This window comes from Glandiceps talaboti, chromosome 2, assembly GCF_964340395.1.
Source record: "Glandiceps talaboti chromosome 2, keGlaTala1.1, whole genome shotgun sequence".
NCBI lineage: Eukaryota > Metazoa > Hemichordata > Enteropneusta > Spengelidae > Glandiceps > Glandiceps talaboti.
In genome coordinates, this window is record NC_135550.1 from 2,310,565 (window position 1) to 2,329,299 (window position 18,735).

Sequence of the window (18,735 nt, forward strand, 5' to 3'; positions counted from 1 at the left end):
TACTGGTTCACACGGGACATCGTTTTCGACTTTATCTTAAGTTTCACGATCGAGTGAAGATTCCTTCCTAGACATCGCAGATTTATAGGTAGGCCGAAGCTGAAAAGGTTTTACACCTTTGAAAATCTTTATTGGGCCATGGAAAAAGAAACGATACGAAACTCCTTTCACTTCTGACCGACAATCATCTTTTCGGTATCACAGTCAATCATCAATGGTTGCGTTACATCTCATGCCGATAAGTTGTTTGAAAGTCGCCACTATAGTCAGAGTGTGACATGCCGTTCTCACCATTTCACAATCATTTCAAATCTTTTATGAATCATACAAAAGACAACGGGGCGGTCAATAGGAGAACAACTTTATTGAGATGTTATTGAAGGTGTGATCGTTCCAATGCACTTGATGTAGCCGTCTTTTGTTTTACCGTACGTCATTAACATCACATCATTCAAGTGGTGGACAGTGATTTTATACACACTGTAGCTCCAAGACAAACCGCGCTCATTCACAAGTCGATCGTCATTCATCAAACTTCAAATTTTTACCGAAACATTACTTTGATATCAGAACAATATATTTTTTCGGGGGACACGTAGTCAGTTCGGATGACCGATTAATTCGGATATTCGCCACGTACTTGCGGAATACGACAAGCGTGAGTCCTCTGCGTACTCATCGAAAATTAGGCCAACTGCAAGAGTATGACGTCACCCGTATATGGAAATTACGAGTTCAGACGTCACTCGTACTTGAGACTTACGAGCTCGTAACTCTGCCCGTACTTGGTCAGTTTTGGGCGAATTACATACCTCAATTATGTGTAGCTAATGTCTTTTAGATCATGTCTATAGATAATGTAGAACCAGATAAACATACACATGCATTATTTTTGGTGCTCATGATAAATTTTCACTCAATGCAGCCATATTTTAAGTGAACAATCATGACTTACCACATTACTCAAAAAAACATCAATACGTAGAGACTGCATTCAAGTGTCTACCCCCCCCCCCCCCCCCTCACATTGCCGGGTTTAAACTTTCTTTTGAAATATTGACCTTTGGCCTTGACTTTGATCTTCAGGTTCAATTATTGAATTAAATTCAGCAGTTTCCTGCATTATCAGACACTTTGTAGTATTTATTTGTTGCCTGCAATTTCTTTTAAATCATGTCTCCATTCAGTAACATAGAAGTAAAGTATTTCAGGGGACCTGTCATAAAAACTGTGCATTCACATGCACTTTTGATTTCATGAGTATGGAATGCTCTGACCCCAAACATAAAATATGCAAGACTGCAAATTGAATGCAAATACCAATTTTATGCACACCACCAATGTAAGTATAATCACTTATATTGTTACAGTACGTTTAGCATCAACTCAAGTTGATTGACACTGTCACTGACCTATCAATAACCAGTATTAGTATCCACCCAAGTTGATTGACACTGTCACTGACCTGTCAATAACCAGTATTAGTATCCACCCAAGTTGATTGACACTGTCACTGACCTATCAATAACCAGTATTAGTATCCATCCAAGTTGATTGACACTGTCACTGACCTATCAATAACCAGTTACAAAATAATTCTGTACACCAACACAGGAAAATTTGGGGTATGATAAAATGAAACTTTGAGATTTAGATCTGGCAGTGATGTTTGATTAACAAGAACTGTAGACAAAGGAATAGATGTGACAGATTACTGTGTGTCTGGAGTAATGACTAAACAGCAACCCAAGAGCTGGACATTACATATTTGACCAAACAGCAACCCAAGAGCTGGACATTACATATTTGACCAAACAGCAACCCAAGAGCTGGACATTACATATTTGACCAAACAGCAACCCAAGAGCTGGACATTACATATTTGACCAAACAGCAACCCAAGAGCACCAATTTCAATGAAACTTGCTACACCTGTGGAACGTACAAAGATATACAGGAGCATTTTCAGTTCAGTTTCATTATTTATTTTTTAATTAACTTTTTGTGCTGGGAATTGCACCCTGTGATTTTCTTTTATGCAGATATATATACAAAATCATACATAAAAAACAGAGTTCTATTCAGGTTTGGAACTAGGTGACAGGGCTAATATATGTTGCACGCTCTATATCACATTGCTATGGAACTGTCAAGGCTTTCCCAGTCAATCCACAGGCTATCTCAGAGTTACCCAGGCCCAGCAAACAGCACCTGCAGGCTCCAGGTGATTAATCATCCCCAACTTTTTTAGTCATTTATCAAATAAAGAGTCCCCACAAATTCGCACTTGTCTTGTGAGTGAGACACGACTGAGTGATACAGCCTATCCATCAAGTCTGTAGAACACTCGCCCTGGGTTTGGGTCCATCACAGAAAAATCCCCTGTTTCCAGTGGGATTCAAACCCATGACCTCCTGACTGCTAATCCTGAGCCCTAACACTACGCTTCAGGGAGCTGGTCTTTTCATGTTAGTGCACAGTAAATGTATGCTGGATACAAGGCATACAAGTTGCACTCAGCAGGTTACCAGGGAACTCCTCGCAGTGGATGGCAGTGGACGGACCTGTCCAACATTCATCTTAAATAGCCAGGACAAAAAGCCCCCTCTTTAGATTTTAATCCCTTGACTGTTTCATATAACCATATACTTCATATATATGTGTATACACAGTTAAGTCCAGAAAAATTGCATCTGGTGGCCATTGAAAATGAAATGAAGGAAGTGAAGAAACAATGGGAACAGCAAGAGGACATATTTGGTGTAAACAACGATAGTATAGGATGGAACAGTAATAGAAAAATGGATGTCAACATTCTAGAGAAGTTGAAAAACCTACTGTTGAATATCAAGGACTGTAGAATGGCTGTAGCTGCTGCTAGATTTATTGTTAAAGAACTGCCTAGAGGTATGTTTTTAGTTCACAGTCATTAAGTATATACATGTAGTGTGCAAAGCTTATAGTATCTGTAAAGTTAAAAGGTATCCATTTTTCTTTTGACAAAATATCACTCTTCTAACCATGTGTTCAGTAATTGTCCTCTACACTTCTTATCATACATCTTATGTAGAGTGAAGGGTCTTTCTAGAAATGTTCAACTTAGTGATTTCAAAACTTTTTTTAAAACTGTTTTTTTTTTGTTATCAGCAATGTTTACACCCTTATTCATCTGTCTAGGTTCTGACCAAGTGATTGCCTTGAAATTCTGTAAAATGTTGGCACTTCGCTGGAAAGAATTGGCCAAGAATAATGTAAGTTGGTATAATTGTATTCAAGTTATTGACTGCCTTGGATAGCTTACCCCCCCCCCCCACCCCCACCCCCACCCCCTCCGAAGATACCATTGGTAATAATATTTTTATATTACATACATGTCAATAAACCCTCCAAGGTCTAGAAATGATTATTATTTTACAAAATTTGTATTCTTGTTTTATAGATTAATTAAAGCCTTTCACAAAATTTGGTGTTCCCCTTTCTCTTCCTATATGGTGACTCACAAGAAATGCCAGTTTTTATCATTTTGACCAAGAACTACAAAATGTTGGTATCAATCGTATCATTAAAGTACATACTGCTTATTGTGTCACTAGAAATTGTGTGCATCAGTGGTGCGTCAAATTGGCGTAGAAGGCACACTGATTATCAGTACAAGTGATAAAGTTCAGTCCTTCAAATCTGTCTTTACTGTTAATGTGTGTAATACTCTTTCTCAAAATGTGAACTTAGTTGTGTACAAACAAATACCCCATGGGAGAAAGAGGATTAAGAAAGTTTTCAAAATATTGGCGTACAATTTACACAAATGTCTGCATGTTAAAGTGTTAATGACTTTTCAATTTTCTCTAAAGTACTTTAATGTTCTCTGTCTGTAGCCAAGTGAAGCTGAAATGGCAACTCATGCTTCCCAAAAGATAACAGACGTATACAAGCGATTGGCTACTGAACAGGTGTTATACAAATACAATTTGAGTGAACCAGCCCACTTGGAATTGACCAATCAGCCAGCTGGGTTAATATTCAAATTGTATGAACATAAGAGTATTGAAGAAAGAGGAAATGAATATATAAGTAGCCTTCCAGGTTAGTACAATTGAATAGTTATTTTCATTTTACATCAACTTATGATATATAACTGCAAATTTGATGTCACATGATCCCACTCATGAGTCATGTGACCAACCCAGACCATCAGACAGAGACTAGTGAACAAGTCAACAGTTGTGGACAAAAGCTTCAGTTTGCTTTGTCAACATATCAGTGTTGTGTAATGTTCAATAGTTTTAAATTACAATTCATTGTTGTTAGTAAATAATTACATTGAGTATTCTTATGTGGGATTCCCATTCTTTTGTTACATGATCTCAGTGATGAGTCATGTGACCAATTCAGAACATCAGACCAAGGGCTTGTGGCAACAATTCTGGTGTCTATAACAATATTGAATAACGCCGTGAATATAGACATCAACAAGTTCCATCAAGTTCTTGTTTATCATTATATTCAGTATCTTGAATCGCTAATTAATATCTAATTATAATACACAGAGAAACACCTATTTAACTCGATCGAATCTCGCTGGAATACAAATAGAATATACGGGAACACTGCATGCTGTGGAGTGTACCGATTGAATAGCGCCCCCAACGGTTGTAGAATTTACTTCTCTGTCTTGTCGCGAGATCGAATGATTCGAATCTTGGAATTTGAAAATTCAACCTCCACGAGCTCAGCATTTGCTCAATTTGCTCATTTGCTAAAAAAGAAGGGGTAGGACACTTTGGTGTTCGTTTTCGTCGTAAGCTTGAAACCACATCGCCCTCGTTCATGGACGCTTTCTGTTTCGGGCAAACTTACGAGAATTTGTTTACTCAGTCAAATGATGTTGTTAGGTTTTCTCTTTTCATTCAAAGGTATATTTTGAAGAGACACAGATATGACGACTAATGTTTAATGATTATTTTTACGTAATTTTATGAAAATAATATAGACCGGAATCGACTGTGTGTTCGAGCCTACCGTAACTCTACAGCACCAAATATTGATTAAACCAAGATATTATCAATTGTGTTTTTGTTTATATCCCTCGCAAAAGACGCACCATTTCTGAGCTTCAGTTCATATAATATGCTGTTTCAATCTGTTGTAATGTCCCGCAAACGCCACAATGTACTGCAACATACGAAATATATATCTCACCACAAGAGGGCAGCAGGTGGTATCAAGCTTCGAGAGAAAATTCATGGGTCACAATTCGATTGGAATATGTTTCAGTTCGAGCACGCCAAGCAGCGGAGCGCGTGAGCTGTCGCCACGCACTAAGCATCGTTTTTGCACCATGTCTATCCGTTTACTTTCTTTTTTGGAGTCTTCCATATTTTTATATAAACTTTTTTTCTGCGATTATTATAAAAAAATGTTTCATTTTTTTAAAAGACCAGAAAGTGCACAGTCAAGTACATACATACATATACTATTTTTAATCATTCCATTTCTGGCCTTATACCCAAAATAACAAATATGTGTAGACGTGTATAATGAGTTTATTAAAATATACTATAAATAAAGAAGTAAGTAATACTATGTAAATGTGACTCATAGCTAACTTGGGCCTTTATTACCTGTATGACATCATTATCATTTTCGAGTTTCACCAGAATTGTTGCCTCATGCAACTGATCAGACTGGTGATTCAGAACAACTTCAGTTTCCCTTTCACAAAATTTCAACAATGTGTAGTGTTTCAATAGTTCAAATTTCAATGTTGAAATTTAATATTCCTGATTTATTGTGTACTAGATACAGTTTGACATATTCTTTTCTTTTTCCCTTCAGATATTCATGCTGCAGCAGATAAGATAGCAGCTGTCAATGAATATAACATACACAAGATAAGACTAGCATTGTTTGAAAAGTGGCTACCATCACAGGAATGTAAGACTGACAGGTGTGATGATGATGTAAGGAAACAAAAATTAACTTACTTTTTAGCATTTTATTTCGGAAAATATTATATTTGTTCTTTGCTGCTGGAGAGTATTCAAAAACAATTATTATTCAGTGTATCTGTGACATCAATGTGTTGTATTCAGTGTATCTGTGACATCAATGTGTTGTTCTGACTAGTTTAGAGCTAAATGCAGCCACGGTAATATATTGATATTACAGTTTAAATACAGCCACGGTAATATATTGATATTACAGTTTAAATACAGCCACAGTAATATATTGATATTACAGTTTAAATACAGCCACGGTAATATATTGATATTACAGTTTAAATACAGCCACGGTAATATATTGATATTACAGTTTAAATACAGCCACAGTAATGTATTGATATTACAGTTTAAATACAGCCACAGTAATATATTGATATTACAGTTTAAATACAGCCACAGTAATATATTGATATTACAGTTTAAATACAGCCACGGTAATATATTGATATTACAGTTTAAATACAGACACGGTAATATATTGATATTACAGTTTAAATACAGCCACAGTAATATATTGATATTACAGTTTAAATACAGCCACGGTAATATATTGATATTACAGTTTAAATACAGCCACAGTAATATATTGATATTACAGTTTAAATGCAGCCACGGTAATATATTGATATTACAGTTTAAATACAGCCACAGTAATATATTGATATTACAGTTTAAATACAGCCACGGTAATATATTGATATTACAGTTTAAATACAGCCACGGTAATATATTGATATTACAGTTTAAATACAGCCACAGTAATATATTGATATTACAGTTTAAATACAGCCACGGTAATATATTGATATTACAGTTTAAATGCAGCCACAGTAATATATTGATATTACAGTTTAAATACAGCCATGGTAATATATTGATATTACAGTTTAAATACAGCCACGGTAATATATTGATATTACAGTTTAAATACAGCCACGGTAATATATTGATATTACAGTTTAAATACAGCCACAGTAATATATTGATATTACAGTTTAAATACAGCCACGGTAATATATTGATATTACAGTTTAAATACAGCCACAGTAATATATTGATATTACAGTTTAAATACAGCCACGGTAATATATTGATATTACAGTTTAAATACAGCCACAGTAATATATTGATATTACAGTTTAAATACAGCCACGGTAATATATTGATATTACAGTTTAAATACAGCCACAGTAATATATTGATATTACAGTTTAAATACAGCCACGGTAATATATTGATATTACAGTTTAAATACAGCCACAGTAATATATTGATATTACAGTTTAAATACAGCCACAGTAATATATTGATATTACAGTTTAAATACAGCCACGGTAATATATTGATATTACAGTTTAAATGCAGCCACAGTAATATATTGATATTACAGTTTAAATACAGCCACGGTAATATATTGATATTACAGTTTAAATACAGCCACAGTAATATATTGATATTACAGTTTAAATACAGCCACGGTAATACATGTATATTGATATTACAGTTTAAATACAGCCACGGTAATATATTGATATTACAGTTTAAATACAGCCACGGTAATATATTGATATTACAGTTTAAATACAGCCGCGGTAATATATTGATATTACAGTTTAAATACAGCCACGGTAATATGTTGATATTACAGTTTAAATACAGCCACAGTAATATATTGATATTACAGTTTAAATACAGCCACGGTAATATATTGATATTACAGTTTAAATACAGCCACGGTAATATGTTGATATTACAGTTTAAATACAGCCACAGTAATATATTGATATTACAGTTTAAATACAGCCACGGTAATACATGTATATTGATATTACAGTTTAAATACAGCCACGGTAATATATTGATATTACAGTTTAAATACAGCCACGGTAATATATTGATATTACAGTTTAAATACAGCCACAGTAATATATTGATATTACAGTTTAAATGCAGCCACAGTAATATATTGATATTACAGTTTAAATGCAGCCACAGTAATATATTGATATTACAGTTTAAATACAGCCACGGTAATATATTGATATTACAGTTTAAATACAGCCACGGTAATATATTGATATTACAGTTTAAATACAGCCACAGTAATATATTGATATTACAGTTTAAATACAGCCACGGTAATATATTGATATTACAGTTTAAATACAGCCACGGTAATATATTGATATTACAGTTTAAATGCAGCCACAGTAATATATTGATATTACAGTTTAAATACAGCCACGGTAATATATTGATATTACAGTTTAAATACAGCCACAGTAATATATTGATATTACAGTTTAAATACAGCCACAGTAATATATTGATATTACAGTTTAAATACAGCCACGGTAATATATTGATATTACAGTTTAAATACAGCCACGGTAATATATTGATATTACAGTTTAAATACAGCCACGGTAATATATTGATATTACAGTTTAAATACAGCCACGGTAATATATTGATATTACAGTTTAAATACAGCCACAGTAATATATTGATATTACAGTTTAAATACAGCCACAGTAATATATTGATATTACAGTTTAAATGCAGCCACAGTAATATATTGATATTACAGTTTAAATACAGCCACGGTAATATATTGATATTACAGTTTAAATACAGCCACAGTAATATATTGATATTACAGTTTAAATACAGCCACAGTAATATATTGATATTACAGTTTAAATACAGCCACAGTAATATATTGATATTACAGTTTAAATGCAGCCACAGTAATATATTGATATTACAGTTTAAATACAGCCACGGTAATATATTGATATTACAGTTTAAATACAGCCACAGTAATATATTGATATTACAGTTTAAATACAGCCACAGTAATAAATTGATATTACAGTTTAAATACAGCCTCAGTAATATATTGATATTACAGTTTAAATACAGCCACGGTAATATATTGATATTACAGTTTAAATGCAGCCACAGTAATATATTGATATTACAGTTTAAATACAGCCACGGTAATATATTGATATTACAGTTTAAATACAGCCACAGTAATAAATTGATATTACAGTTTAAATACAGCCTCAGTAATATATTGATATTACAGTTTAAATACAGCCACGGTAATATATTGATATTACAGTTTAAATGCAGCCACAGTAATATATTGATATTACAGTTTAAATACAGCCACGGTAATATATTGATATTACAGTTTAAATACAGCCACGGTAATATGTTGATATTACAGTTTAAATACAGCCACAGTAATATATTGATATTACAGTTTAAATACAGCCACGGTAATACATGTATATTGATATTACAGTTTAAATACAGCCACGGTAATATATTGATATTACAGTTTAAATACAGCCACGGTAATATATTGATATTACAGTTTAAATACAGCCACAGTAATATATTGATATTACAGTTTAAATGCAGCCACAGTAATATATTGATATTACAGTTTAAATGCAGCCACAGTAATATATTGATATTACAGTTTAAATACAGCCATGGTAATATATTGATATTACAGTTTAAATACAGCCACAGTAATATATTGATATTACAGTTTAAATACAGCCACAGTAATATATTGATATTACAGTTTAAATACAGCCACAGTAATATATTGATATTACAGTTTAAATACAGCCTCGGTAATATATTGATATTACAGTTTAAATACAGCCTCAGTAATATATTGATATTACAGTTTAAATACAGCCACGGTAATATATTGATATTACAGTTTAAATACAGCCACGGTAATATATTGATATTACAGTTTAAATACAGCCACGGTAATATATTGATATTACAGTTTAAATACAGCCACAGTAATATATTGATATTACAGTTTAAATACAGCCACAGTAATATATTGATATTACAGTTTAAATACAGCCACGGTAATATATTGATATTACAGTTTAAATACAGCCACGGTAATATATTGATATTACAGTTTAAATACAGCCACGGTAATATATTGATATTACAGTTTAAATACAGCCACGGTAATATATTGATATTACAGTTTAAATACAGCCACGGTAATATATTGATATTACAGTTTAAATACAGCCACAGTAATATATTGATATTACAGTTTAAATACAGCCACAGTAATATATTGATATTACAGTTTAAATACAGCCACAGTAATATATTGATATTACAGTTTAAATGCAGCCACAGTAATATATTGATATTACAGTTTAAATACAGCCACGGTAATATATTGATATTACAGTTTAAATACAGCCACAGTAATATATTGATATTACAGTTTAAATACAGCCACGGTAATATATTGATATTACAGTTTAAATACAGCCACAGTAATATATTGATATTACAGTTTAAATACAGCCACAGTAATATATTGATATTACAGTTTAAATACAGCCACGGTAATATATTGATATTACAGTTTAAATACAGCCACGGTAATATATTGATATTACAGTTTAAATACAGCCACAGTAATATATTGATATTACAGTTTAAATACAGCCACAGTAATATATTGATATTACAGTTTAAATACAGCCACGGTAATATATTGATATTACAGTTTAAATACAGCCACGGTAATATATTGATATTACAGTTTAAATGCAGCCACAGTAATATATTGATATTACAGTTTAAATACAGCCACAGTAATATATTGATATTACAGTTTAAATACAGCCACGGTAATATATTGATATTACAGTTTAAATACAGCCACGGTAATATATTGATATTACAGTTTAAATACAGCCACAGTAATATATTGATATTACAGTTTAAATACAGCCACAGTAATATATTGATATTACAGTTTAAATGCAGCCACAGTAATATATTGATATTACAGTTTAAATACAGCCACGGTAATATATTGATATTACAGTTTAAATACAGCCACAGTAATATATTGATATTACAGTTTAAATACAGCCACGGTAATATATTGATATTACAGTTTAAATACAGCCACGGTAATATATTGATATTACAGTTTAAATACAGCCACAGTAATATATTGATATTACAGTTTAAATACAGCCACGGTAATATATTGATATTACAGTTTAAATACAGCCACGGTAATATATTGATATTACAGTTTAAATACAGCCACAGTAATATATTGATATTACAGTTTAAATACAGCCACAGTAATATATTGATATTACAGTTTAAATACAGCCACGGTAATATATTGATATTACAGTTTAAATACAGCCACGGTAATATATTGATATTACAGTTTAAATGCAGCCACAGTAATATATTGATATTACAGTTTAAATACAGCCACAGTAATATATTGATATTACAGTTTAAATACAGCCACGGTAATATATTGATATTACAGTTTAAATGCAGCCACAGTAATATATTGATATTACAGTTTAAATACAGCCACGGTAATATATTGATATTACAGTTTAAATACAGCCACGGTAATATATTGATATTACAGTTTAAATACAGCCACAGTAATATATTGATATTACAGTTTAAATACAGCCACAGTAATATATTGATATTACAGTTTAAATACAGCCACGGTAATATATTGATATTACAGTTTAAATACAGCCACAGTAATATATTGATATTACAGTTTAAATGCAGCCACAGTAATATATTGATATTACAGTTTAAATGCAGCCACGGTAATATATTGATATTACAGTTTAAATACAGCCACAGTAATATATTGATATTACAGTTTAAATACAGCCACAGTAATATATTGATATTACAGTTTAAATACAGCCACGGTAATATATTGATATTACAGTTTAAATACAGCCACGGTAATATATTGATATTACAGTTTAAATACAGCCACGGTAATATATTGATATTACAGTTTAAATACAGCCACGGTAATATATTGATATTACAGTTTAAATACAGCCACGGTAATATATTGATATTACAGTTTAAATACAGCCACGGTAATATATTGATATTACAGTTTAAATACAGCCACAGTAATATATTGATATTACAGTTTAAATACAGCCACAGTAATATATTGATATTACAGTTTAAATACAGCCACGGTAATATATTGATATTACAGTTTAAATACAGCCACAGTAATATATTGATATTACAGTTTAAATACAGCCACGGTAATATATTGATATTACAGTTTAAATACAGCCACAGTAATATATTGATATTACAGTTTAAATACAGCCACGGTAATATATTGATATTACAGTTTAAATACAGCCACAGTAATATATTGATATTACAGTTTAAATACAGCCACGGTAATATATTGATATTACAGTTTAAATACAGCCACAGTAATATATTGATATTACAGTTTAAATACAGCCACAGTAATATATTGATATTACAGTTTAAATACAGCCACGGTAATATATTGATATTACAGTTTAAATACAGCCACGGTAATATATTGATATTACAGTTTAAATGCAGCCACGGTAATATATTGATATTACAGTTTAAATACAGCCACGGTAATATATTGATATTACAGTTTAAATACAGCCACAGTAATATATTGATATTACAGTTTAAATACAGCCACGGTAATATATTGATATTACAGTTTAAATACAGCCACAGTAATATATTGATATTACAGTTTAAATACAGCCACGGTAATATATTGATATTACAGTTTAAATACAGCCACAGTAATATATTGATATTACAGTTTAAATACAGCCACAGTAATATATTGATATTACAGTTTAAATACAGCCACGGTAATATATTGATATTACAGTTTAAATACAGCCACGGTAATATATTGATATTACAGTTTAAATACAGCCACAGTAATATATTGATATTACAGTTTAAATACAGCCACGGTAATATATTGATATTACAGTTTAAATACAGCCACGGTAATATATTGATATTACAGTTTAAATGCAGCCACGGTAATATACTGATATTACAGTTTAAATGCAGCCACGGTAATATATTGATATTACAGTTTAAATACAGCCACAGTAATATATTGATATTACAGTTTAAATACAGCCACGGTAATATATTGATATTACAGTTTAAATACAGCCACGGTAATATATTGATATTACAGTTTAAATACAGCCACGGTAATATATTGATATTACAGTTTAAATACAGCCACAGTAATATATTGATATTACAGTTTAAATGCAGCCACAGTAATATATTGATATTACAGTTTAAATACAGCCACAGTAATATATTGATATTACAGTTTAAATACAGCCACGGTAATATATTGATATTATAGTCTAATTGTAAAATGATTGGGAATATAAACATACTTTTTACTAGACAAGTATTATGGTTGCAAATACACAATGAATGTGTCATGGAATGTCAACTAGTTTTATGGTTGTGTATTCACTACCTGTTTGAATGTGTCATTGACTGCCATCTAAAGCATCTACACTTGCAAAGAAATTGTGTTGCAATGTATAGTGTCAATCATGAAAAGCACTTCAAGAGTCAACAACATTTATGAATAATATAATATCTAATATAAATGACTAACTGAAAATGAAACCTCCATTGCCACTGCTGTAGTATGTCATCTAATATACATGACTAACTGGAAATGAAACCTCCATTGCCACTGTTGTAGTATGTCATCTAATATACATGACTAACTGGAAATGAAACCTCCATTGCCACTGTTGTAGTATGTAATCTAATATAAATGACTAACTCATTGAAACCTCCATTGCCACTGCTGTAGTATGTAATCTAATATAAATGACTAACTCATTGAAACCTCCATTGCCACTGCTGTAGTATGTCATCTAATATAAATGATTAACTCATTGAAACCTCCATTGCCACTGTTGTAGTATGTCATCTAATATACATGACTAACTGGAAATGAAACCTCCATTGCCACTGTTGTAGTATGTCATCTAATATAAATGATTAACTCATTGAAACCTCCATTGCCACTGTTGTAGTATGTCATCTAATATAAATGACTAACTCATTGAAACCTCCATTGCCACTGTTGTAGTATGTCATCTAATATACATGACTAACTCATTGAAACCTCCATTGCCACTGTTGTAGTATGTCATCTAATATACATGACTAACTGGAAATGAAACCTCCATTGCCACTGTTGTAGTATGTCATCTAATATAAATGATTAACTCATTGAAACCTCCATTGCCACTGTTGTAGTATGTCATCTAATATACATGACTAACTCATTGAAACCTCCATTGCCACTGTTGTAGTATGTCATCTAATATACATGACTAACTGGAAATGAAACCTCCATTGCCACTGTTGTAGTATGTCATCTAATATAAATGATTAACTCATTGAAACCTCCATTGCCACTGTTGTAGTATGTCATCTAATATAAATGACTAACTCATTGAAACCTCCATTGCCACTGTTGTAGTATGTCATCTAATATACATGACTAACTCATTGAAACCTCCATTGCCACTGTTGTAGTATGTCATCTAATATACATGACTAACTGGAAATGAAACCTCCATTGCCACTGTTGTAGTATGTCATCTAATATAAATGATTAACTCATTGAAACCTCCATTGCCACTGTTGTAGTATGTCATCTAATATACATGACTAACTCATTGAAACCTCCATTGCCACTGTTGTAGTATGTCATCTAATATACATGACTAACTGGAAATGAAACCTCCATTGCCACTGTTGTAGTATGTCATCTAATATAAATGATTAACTCATTGAAACCTCCATTGCCACTGTTGTAGTATGTCATCTAATATAAATGACTAACTCATTGAAACCTCCATTGCCACTGCTGTAGTATGTCATCTAATATAAATGACACTGATTGTAACATTTCTTACATGTAGACATCAGTGTTTGGTACAAAGTCACATGAACTGACGGAAGATGAACGCAATCTTAAGAGGTTAGTATGATACATTTATTGTAATATAGCTATATGTATTTTGTCAAGTCAGTAGTGCTGCAATGTCAGATATATCAGCTATTCAAACTGGTGTGTCTCTTGTATGAGTTATTCTTATGAGAAGGTACAAAGTAATGTTGTGTTAATAAATCAATCAATGACATAAATGTATAATGCACTGAAGTCCATAGTATACTTATTTCATTTTGTATCACCATAGATGATGGGGAGAGAGAGAGGAAACTGTGGCATTTCCTTTGAAGTGATGTTAGTTAGAATACATTATCACTTTTTAATCCATATGCATTGTAATTAAATATTCACAAGTCAGACCTGTAGGCTGATGTTTGACTTCCTCTGTAGCCAAAATTGACTTGCTGTCTCATGTTTTCTTACCATTCAATTTCTTTACAAATGTGATGAATTCAGTTGACTTAAATAGTAATGGTGGTGAAAATTGATCATTTATAACATAACTAGATGGAACAATCTAGCCCTATCCATAAGATCAGCTCTGAACTCTGATATTTAAAAGACATCTTAAGAATGTAGTCTGGTAATGTGGGTGGATATCTTTTACAGTACACTTTGCATTTGTGACTTTTGTCCTGGTTTGTCCCTTTTGTTTGTTTGTTTTCTGTGTACATAATCTTGCAACAGGTTCCATTGGGAGAACAGTGCTAATGCACTGAAATGGTGTCTGTATATGAAAGATTAATAATAAATAAGTAGATAAATAAAAACTTGACCAAGTAAAGCCAACACAGGACATAAAAGACAGCTAAATCTTGCACGTTATCACCAGGCTGCCAGACCAATTGTTCTATTGCAGAACACAAAATGAATGCACAGTATTGCCATAGTAACCATTCAATTGTGTTTTATGTTTGTAAAGCAAATAGAAGCCTAGTTAAAAATTATAGAACTTCTGAAAAACTGAAGAAAAAAAATTTGTGCATTTTCCCACTAAATGCATGCCATCGTCTGAAATAAATGGCTGCCACTGAATGTGGTCAGATAAAATATTTAGTGACTTTTACAATATATATCTGGGTTACAAATTTGAATTTTTATCAGACCACAATGAATTTTGTTGAGGAAGGCAAGTGCTGTCAAGCTCATATCTTTTGAATGAATCTTTTTACAATAGCTGGCAAACCACACATGCTAAAAAAGCACACTGCAATGTCTACTCTATGGGTTGGTGTATGCAGTTTCTTGACAAATGTCACCACTTCCTGTAGGTTTACAAAGTCTAGTAAAAGTAAACAAAATCTCTCAGACTGATAAAATGTGACTCCAGTAGTAAATGTATAAGGACTGGTAACATAAACGTTGTCAGTACATATCGTAACAATGTGTACTCCTGTGCAAGACAAATGACAATGGTGAAGGTGTACTTGCCATAGGGAAAACTATTTGTAAAAGTGTTTACACAATTTTTATGCCATTGTCATTGCATGAGAATATCAAGTCTAGTTCTGATTACATTCTTATTAATGTCAAGGCATTAACAGTAACAGTTAAATTCCAATCCACATTGCTTGAGTAAAAAAATTGCCTTCCTTTGATGTTTGGCAGCAGTTTCCTCCCTTCTTTCTCCAATGTCTGTGGTATGGTATGGATATGAATATTGTAAACCTTACAAGTTTGCTGATTCTTTATACCAATATACAACCACAAATGGTACATTATATTTTAGAGGCATTCTTTACACATTACATTAGTTTATCTGACAACTTACATATTTGTCTATGACATTGCATAGGATATTGATATAACCAATCATTTTAGGACATGTATACTGAAAAATTGGATTTCTTATTTACTTGCCATTATAATGATTATTGTATGCTATGTAGATTTCTATTGAAATGAAGAGTTTTTAATGACTTTTCCAGGGTGATGTATATATTACAACTTGGCAGTCGTGAAGGAACTGCTCTTTTCTTGTGGAATTACCTGTCTAAGGTTTGTACTACAACCAGGGACAAGCTAGCATGAACAAGTGGAACTTGTTCCAAGCATGGAATGTAAACAAATGAATTGGAGTTTAGTAACACGTGGCACAGCATGTTGGACTTAGAAGACGTGTATTATATTACATTTCTCAATGTATACATGAAATGCCAGGGAACTTGAAATTTGTGTGTGTGAATATGGGCTGTTGTGTAAAAAGGCCTTATTAAAGAGAAATGCCACTCCAGGAATAGAGACATTTTCATAAACTATGGGTTGTGGAGAGTCATTTCATGATTTGACATCACATATGGTCACTTGCAATTTCAGAGAAACATCAAGTTGATCTTGTGCTTTAAGGTACACGGGGAAGAATTGCCTTGACTATTTCCAACGTAATCTGACACAGCACTAAGTGTTTGGGACTTTGAACTTTATTTGCACATGTCAAATTATCTGTTTGTCAGCATGCTCACATCCCACCATGGCCACAGTCAAAGAGGAGGGAACAGTCCAATGTTCCTTATCCTTTACCACAATAGATTTTTCCACGTTCAGACTAATCCTTTGACCCAACTTTGCATGTTAGCGGGAGGTACCTGGATGGTAATGTAGTTCTATGGTAATTCTTCAGACTTTGACCTATCGATGTTTGGTACTCATTTTTTAATCGGATCATTCATTACAGATTTACATGATTTCGCCTGGGACTTGAAAATGACAACATTTGGACTCAAAAACTGACCATTTTCACAGTTTTTATGTAGAATTAATTGGAAATTCACCTATTTTCTATCAAACATCGATAGAGTATGTTGTTTTGAATGTGTCTCGGTCACAATTCAGGTGTATGCCAAATACATTTACAGGAAACGCTCGCCGAAATTTTCACCGATTTTTTTTCCAAAAGCTGGACCAAATTTGACGTTTTTGTAAAAAAAATTCCTTCCACCAAGCAATTATTTTTTCATACATCGATTCACTAGGTATTTTTAAGTCTGTATTCGAAGTTTCATGAAAATTAAACGCCAAATTTCCATATGAGTGGCATGAGAAGTCAACAATGTATGTTACAGATCTAAGGGCCATCAATCGGCAGCGGTCGGCCAGTGGTTCGTTCCCATGTACCATAATAGGGTATTTTTGCTCTAGGCTATTGCATCATGGGAATCAGCAGAACTAATGTATTCAATGGTTTAACAGTAAATATTCATGACAGCTGTTTTACACTGAAGTGTATAGTAATTTTTTACTCTATATCCTGGAGTGGCATTCCGCTTTAAAGGGTGTTTATCAAATGATAGAGCGTAATACATGTATCTGTAAGTCCAACTTGCTATGCCAAGTGTTATTAAACCCAATTCATGTTTTACTTTACCTGTTTCTAACAAGTTCTTATTCATGTTAGCCTGTCACTGGTAGTATGTCATGTTAGCCTGTCACTGGTTGTATATCATGTTAGCCTGTCACTGGCTGTATGTCGTGTTAGCCTGTCACTGGCTGTATGTCGTGTTAGCATGTCACTGGTTGTATGTCATGTTAGCATGTCACTGGTAGTATGTCATGTTAGCCTGTCACTGGTAGTATGTCATGTTAGCCTGTCACTGGTTGTATGTCATGTTAGCCTGTCACTGGTAGTATGTCATGTTAGCCTGTCACTGGTAGTATGTCATGTTAGCATGTCAATGGTTGTATGTCATGTTAGCATGTCACAGGTTGTATGTCATGTTAGCCTGTCACTGGTTGTATGTCATGTTAGCATGTCACTGGTAGTATGTCATGTTAGCCTGTCACTGGTAGTATGTCATGTTAGTCTGTCACTGGTAGTATGTCATGTTAGCATGTCAC

At 32.6% G+C, this 18,735-nt stretch overlaps 1 protein-coding gene across 1 annotated transcript in view; it reads left to right on the forward strand.

Annotated features, from left to right (window-relative positions):
* LOC144453510 (kinetochore-associated protein 1-like) overlaps positions 1–18,735 on the forward strand; it is a 158,937-nt gene that overhangs the window by 94,300 nt on the left and 45,902 nt on the right. Inside the window, exons 28-33 of the mRNA XM_078144822.1 lie at positions 2,673–2,907; positions 3,178–3,251; positions 3,876–4,083; positions 5,836–5,960; positions 14,870–14,928; positions 16,830–16,899. Of these exons, the coding sequence (XP_078000948.1) occupies positions 2,673–2,907; positions 3,178–3,251; positions 3,876–4,083; positions 5,836–5,960; positions 14,870–14,928; positions 16,830–16,899 (771 nt within the window). The remainder of the gene's footprint in view (positions 1–2,672; positions 2,908–3,177; positions 3,252–3,875; positions 4,084–5,835; positions 5,961–14,869; positions 14,929–16,829; positions 16,900–18,735) is intronic.